The 6,998-nt window shown below is 50.8% G+C and overlaps 1 protein-coding gene across 7 annotated transcripts in view; it reads right to left on the reverse strand.

Annotated features, from left to right (window-relative positions):
* The window catches only part of LOC119276077 (protein FAM91A1-like), a 43,726-nt gene that overhangs the window by 10,923 nt on the left and 25,805 nt on the right, over positions 1–6,998 (reverse strand). For 6 of the 7 annotated variants that reach the window (XM_037557055.1, XM_037557059.1, XM_037557057.1 and 3 more), the window contains one exon: positions 3,041–3,147. In XM_037557055.1, coding sequence (XP_037412952.1) covers positions 3,041–3,147 — 107 coding nt within the window. Of the gene's footprint in view, positions 1–3,040; positions 3,149–6,998 lie in introns of those variants that run through there. The other variant, XM_037557060.1, reaches the window with a different exon arrangement.

Raw genomic sequence — 6,998 nt, forward strand, 5'->3', positions numbered from 1 at the left:
GCCTATTCTTCTCTGTACTGCTTGCATTAGAGTAGTGTAGCATGTTACTGTTTCGATTAATCCTATTCTGTTGCATAGCCCGTCATTGTTGCTACATCCGTTGATACCTTACCTGCAATCCTAAATGCTTAGTATAGGATGCTAGTTTACCATTAGTGGCCCTACATTCTTGTCAGTCTGCCATGCATACTATCGGGCCGTGATCACTCGGGAGGTGGTCACGGGTATATACTATACATACATATACTATACAGTTGGCGACTAAAGTCGGGTCAGCTCGTTGAGTACCCGCAAGTGATTCCGATGTGGGGGCTGGAAGGACAGGTGGCTCCATCCCGGTAGAGGTGGGCCTGGGTTCCTGACGGCCCCCAATTGTTACTTTATGGCGGAGCGACAGGGCAGGTTGAGACCACCTAGGCGAGAGGTGGGCCTGGCCCTGGTCGGCGTCCGCGGTTACTTCAAAATAACACGCTTAACGAGATCTTGGTATTTGATCTGAGTCTGGCCACTGGCCTATACGCACTAACCAACTACGCGGGAAAGATATGGGCACTCGACGTCGTGGTATCAGCCGAAGCCTTCGTGACGTCGGCGACTGAGCGGCGCGCGCCGGATTGGACCGTAAGCCTGCTCTTGTATTAAGGGGGCTAGGTCTGCTTCCGGCCGCCCACGCAACGTGCAGGTGTGCAATGGCCGATGGGCCCAGACCCCTGCGCGCATAGGATTTAGACCGGCGTGCTGACCTCTCTGTTGTGCCTAGGTGGGGCTGCGACGTGTTGATCTTCCGAGGCCGGGCAAATGACCCAGGAAAGTGTGTCCGGCCAAATGGGATCGAGCGTGTTGGGTAATGTGGTGCACCCCTGCAGGGAAGTTTATCTATTCGAATAGCCGTGTCCCTCGGTAAAAGGACGACCCGGAGTTGTACCTTGACCCTATGACAACTAGAACTAGATACTTAATAAAACACACCCAGACAAGTTCCAGAGACATCCCGGTGATCGCTTTCCCACAGGGCGACGAGGGGAGGATTGCCGGGTAGGATTATGCTATGCGATGCTACTTGGAGGACTTCAATCTACTCTCTTCTACATGCTGCAAGATGGAGGCTGCCAGAAGCATAGTCTTCGATAGAACTAGCTATCCCCCTCTTATTCTGGCATTCTGCAGTCCAGTCCACCGATATTGCCTCTTTACACATATACCCATGCATATGTAGTGTAGATCCTTGCTTGCGAGTACTTTGGATGAGTACTCACCGTTGCTTTTCTCCCCCCTTTTCCCCCCTTTCTTTTCTTCCTGGTTGTCGCAACCAGATGCTGGAGCCCAGGAGCCAGATGCCACCGTCGACGACGACTCCTACTACACTGGAGGTGCCTACTACTACGTGCAGGCCACTGACGACGACCAGGAGTAGTTAGGAGGATCCCAGGCAGGAGGCCTGCGCCTCTTTCGATCTGTATCCCAGTTTGTGCTAGCCATCTTATGGCAACTTGTTTAACTTATGTCTGTACTTAGATATTGTTGCTTCCGCTGACTCGTCTATGATCGAGCACTTGTATTCGAGCCCCTGATCTTGATCGTACACGTTTGCGTGTATGATTAGTGTACGATTGAATCGGGGGCGTCACAAAGCACCAGCAGGTAGGGGCTTGCATTAATTAATCATTTATGTTCTGGTCTTCTTGATGACACCAAATTGTAGTTATCATAGTAAGAGCATGTACAATTTGCAAGTGCTTAGAGAGGTGCTTAGCAAACTAAGCCGATTTTTGTCATGTGGGATGGCATTCGTGCTTATTTTGAAGCATGAGCGCTTGATAGACACAGGTGCTTAGGTATTTAATTAGCACAAAATTCATATATAAATCAGCTTTTGGGAAGGGGAGCCTTGGCACAGTGGTAAAGCTGCTGCCTTGTGACCATGAGGTCATGGATTCAAGTCCTGGAAACAGCCTCTTACAGAAATGTAGGGAAAGGCTGCGTACAATAGACCCAAAGTGGTCGGACCCTTCCCCGGACCCTGCGCAAGCAGGAGCTACATGCACCGGGCTGCCCTTTTTAATCCGCTTTTGCCTTAAGTGCCCGAGGCTTGCCAATGGTAGGGGGCTTGCATTGGAGTAGATAAAATTTACGTAAGTGCTTCATGATGTGGCTAGATACTCTCCCTTTAAACACTCGCGCATAAGTACCTTGCACCATGCATGCCCTAGGGTTCACCCGATTGATGGGTAATTGAATTTATTCTTGCATGAGAAAAGCTAGTATTTCATTTATTTTTCCAAGACTTTAAATCGCATGTTATTGATCTTTCTAATGGATAAATCAAAATCCCACATAATCAACTATTTAGGCCGATACTAAAAGCAATAGGGCTCAGATATAAATGCATGTGCAAACAGAGGACTGGAAACACAGAGGAAATTAGATCATATTACCGAGAACGTGCAAGAGCACATCCTATCATACAAAGAAACAACAACAAAGCCTTTAGTCCCAAACAAGTTGGGGTAGGCTAGAACTGAAACCCATAAGATCTCGCAAACAACTCATGGTTCTGGCAGATGGATAGCTGCTTCCACGCACCCCTGTCCATGGCTAGTTCATATCATATGGAGAAAAGCAAAACAAATTTACAAGAGTCCAGTCACGACAGGCTTTTCATCTTAAGGGAAAGGAAACAACCGAGGACCAAACCTAGCAGTACACACCCTCAAGCCTATTCCTCATGGTAGTTCATGCAACCAACGGCGATGGGTGTGAACCCAGAGCTTAGACTTCTATGGAAAGGAACCATTTGATTTCATAGTAATGCTATGGTGTTCTTATGGTTAGTTTGGAGTGCAGAATTGGAAATGGAAAACAGAATTTAGCAACTAACGCCAATTTCATGGAAACGAAACTTATAGATGAATTTCAAGTGTTGGATCACAATCCATTCAGCCAAAGCCCCTTAAACCCTATGTATGTTTCACAAGATTGAAAGGGCAATTGATACCATGAAAATAAAGTAATGAGAACATTGACAATAGTGCAGTACTACCTTTGATCTGCATTTGTTCATAGTATCAATAAATTCATTTCTTCCAATACCAGTCAGCCTTAGGGCATCAGCAGCAGTGAAGTTTGGAATACTATCATATGGTTGTTCTGCAATGTAATTACACATGTAAGAAATATACATAAATATTGTTGATGAATAAAGCAAGTAAAATCCCATCAGTTGTGATATTTCATCTCATATTTCACCGTGGCTCCAAACTATTATTGGGATAAGCAGTAAGAACACAACGTCCCAATGCTGGGAAGTGGGATGCTGATGCACATTTTTTTTTTCAGAAAAGGCAAAGCTTGTGTTTCTATCCATTGGTAGAAGAAAGATTTACAACCATACAAGCCCAAGACTAGGCCAAAACAAACAAGCACTCAAGAAAAGACTACGACAGCGGCTGCTAGACAGACACAACAACAGACACCACCAAACAAACCCCAGCCTAGAAGCCATCCACACAAACACACAGCACGGAAACCCCGCCACAGGAAGCGACAATCCAACTCTGAGAAGAGGGCAAAGTTGGGCCTCTCCCGCTTTGGAGAGAAGACACATGGCGTCGTGGACCACCGGTCTCACACACCGCTAGTGCCGAGGCCACCACACCTCACCGCATCCCTTGATCCTTGTCCATCGCAAGATACTCCAACATCCGTTAGTCAAAACCCCTCGAGAACCCCAGGCTTGGCCCCTGCTAAGGCGTCAGGCAAGGAGATCTCTAAGTAAGCACCCTCGTTCAAAAAGGATGTTGCTTTCACCAGAGCTCCAAGGGATTCTTGCTCCCTTGGTGGTTCCTCGATCCCAAGACCGCACTTGGGCAGAGCGACCACCGGTGGGGAGGACAACGCCCCGGGAGTTGGGGCCACGGCTGTAATGTTTAGGCTTGGCTGCTAATCAAAAACCTTCGTGCGGCCTTCGAGAAGAGCCAACCAAAACAAAGGAGCCAAAGAAACTCACATGTCGGATCTAGGAATCCAGTTCACCAGCCTAGCCCACCTAGCGGCTGAAGGCGACAATCGAACAAAGCTGCCGAAGGGACGCCACCACTTCACTTTGATCGCCAAAGAACACGAACGTGGCTCCCCACCAGCCAAGGGACCAAGAAAGGGGCCCCTTCCATTCCCACTGGCCATCAAAGAGAGCCCGAGGAGTCTGGACAAAGAGGAAACGAACAAAGCATAAAGGAGGCGCCTGTTAAAGACGGAGCACGAAGAAGGTTTGGTGCAGCGGCAAACGAAAGGTCGAGTGACACGTCCCCTGCTACCTTATATGACAACCCATAGTTAGCGGATTCGGGGTTCGCTCCATTCATGATTCGGGTTCGGGATTCGCGATTCGGTAGTGCCTAAGAATCGAGTTCGGTGGGGGGTATACAGCTCTAGTTCATGAATCGGGTGACTGGTTCGTGAATTCGATGATTCCGATTCAGGAATAAGAGGACTCCGATTCGTGAATAGTATTTTCACAAAGAACGGAAGGAAGTTCTGCAAAAAAAAAAAGGAAGTTGAATAGTTAAAAACCAGATAATGGACTTGGAAAATGCCATTGCATTGTTGACTCTTCGCCCATAGAAAGCTCTTAATGAGTGCTCTAATCAATGGCACAAATATCAAAATCTGATTAGAAGATGAATAGAGAGAAAGTTCCCACCATAGATTTCGCTTGGAGGACGTACTGGTTAGTCGCATTCAAACTAGATTCATTCTTCTAAAAAAAATCCAAACTAGACTCATTGTCTTCTGCAGGAAGCCCGAGCTATTCCCCAACTCCACCACGTGAGTTCTCCAAATCCAGATAGCCAGCAAAGTAGAGAGACACAACGCCTTACCAATGATGGAGGTGATGTGCGCGCAAAAAAGAAGGTGCTGCTCGACTGAAGTGATGCGGAAGATGAATGTTCACTTTAATGTGTAAACTTGAAAAGTACGCTGAACTGGTTCTAAAACATGGCATGGAGGGGAAAATGGTGGAGGCCGCGTTCTTCTTCAACGACCAAAAATGGTGGACTCCTCCAAGCTTCGGGCCACCGTTCGCGTCTTCTTCAATAACCTAGGCTACGACCACAAGATCGCACCCGAGCCGCCCAACCATGTGGGATGCCCTCGCTACTTGGATGATGGCCACTATGAGGGCGGCACAGGAGGGTATGATGACTATCACAGTCAGCGCCACTGCCACTCGCACCACTCCGACTTGGACGACAATGAGACCTCAGACCGCAGCTGCTCCCCCTCACACGAGCCTTCGGATCCGGCCTTTGGGCCGCGGTGGCAGGATGGTTAGGCGGACCCGTGATGCGCTGCCAGTCCACCCACCCGTCTCCAGTCCCATCCGCCGGTCCGATGGACCCAGTGCTCTCCCCTGCCAGCGGTGGTTCCCCGTTGCTCTCGACAGAGGAGAGTGGCACATCCAGTGTCGGACTGCTCGTCACTCCGGCCTCCTCCTTGCGCTCCCCTCCCGACGCTCTCGCCATCAACGTCTCCACCACCACTAAAGACCCCGTCACCCGGCCCACCTTGGTGCCCTCCTCCTGACCTGGCGGCCACCCACCCCGAGCTCAATGCAACGCTGCCATCCCCGGCCGTGCCTTCGCCCATGAAGCAGCTAGGGCAAGAGCCGCCTCCCCCCGTTGTGCATCCGACCACGGAGCAGCCCGGGCAGGTTCCCCTCTGCTGCGCCTCCTGCACACCGCCTCTCCTGGGCACTCTGTGCCTTCCACCCCCTAGGGTGTTGGGGCCTGCACCTTGCGTCGCCCAGGCTTTGACCGCGGCGGCCCCGGGCACCCCGACAACCACATCTATGGCGGCGGCCTCAGTGGTGACCACTCCAATGGCCTCCCAACCCCGCCCACCGCGGACCGCGGCCTACTCCAGGAGGGCCAGGCCCGTGCCGACTCCGGTAACGGCCTCTACTCGTAGATCTCGTCTTGACCCGGCCAGACCGATGGACAGCCTGGCTCCGTCCATCCCCGAGTGGGCAGAGATCCGAGCGGCGATTCGAAACCTCAAGTTGGGTACTACAGACATTCCTGCTAGTTCGTCCAGTTGCTCATTCTCTACTCTAGAATCCGCTCCACTTGGTCATCTGGCAGACTCGGCAATCGTCTTTAGGGGGGAATTAGGTCGCTCCTTAGTTCAGATTGAGGCGATTTGCGCTCGCGAGATCCTAGATGGGAGGCTGACCGAGACTCGCGCTCGCCTTCTCCATGCTTCTACCTCCGAGACATCCACCCCTCCCCAAACCCAGTGGGTGGAATTACCTCGACGGAGGTGGTGAAAGTTCGCGGCCGCACACGCTCCCGCACCGCAGCCTTATGTGAACAGAGTGCCTCCCTCATTCTAGGGTCAAGCAGCCCCCCAATGGCTCCTTGATGCGGGCCCTCTTCTAGAACATTCGCGGCTTCGGCCAAGATGGTCGCCGCCGCCAACTCATCGAGTACATGCGTGACGAAAGGATCGACATCGTGGCCATTCAGGAACTATGCGAACAAACTTTGCCCTTCCAGAACTAGAACGGCCAAGCTCCCACCTGTTTGCCTGGCACTAGTTCCCTTCTAGTGGGAGCACCAGCCATTCGGGTGCCATCCTTTTAGGCGTGAAGGATGCCACCTTTGAGGTGGGTAGCATGGGTAAGGACTTTTTTTGTTAGCATGGAGATTTTCGAGCAGGCTCTCAACTTCAAATGGGAGATTGTCATAGTCTACGGCCCCACCAACTATTGTCGATCAGCGGCCTTCCTCGACGAGCTTTAGAGGAAAGTCTCGGCTGCCCAATTGCTGGTGGTGGTTGGGGGCGACTTCAACCTCATCCGATCCGTCGAGGACAAAAGTGTTAGAGAATAGCAACATATATGATTAGGAGGCCAAAGCCAGCATATATACACATACATGAGGATGCCAAAAGACTACAAAAGGATGGCAAGAGACTAGAATGCAAAAGGCCAAAAGACA

Source organism: Triticum dicoccoides, chromosome 3B, assembly GCF_002162155.2.
Source record: "Triticum dicoccoides isolate Atlit2015 ecotype Zavitan chromosome 3B, WEW_v2.0, whole genome shotgun sequence".
In the NCBI taxonomy this organism is placed as follows: Eukaryota; Viridiplantae; Streptophyta; class Magnoliopsida; order Poales; family Poaceae; genus Triticum; species Triticum dicoccoides.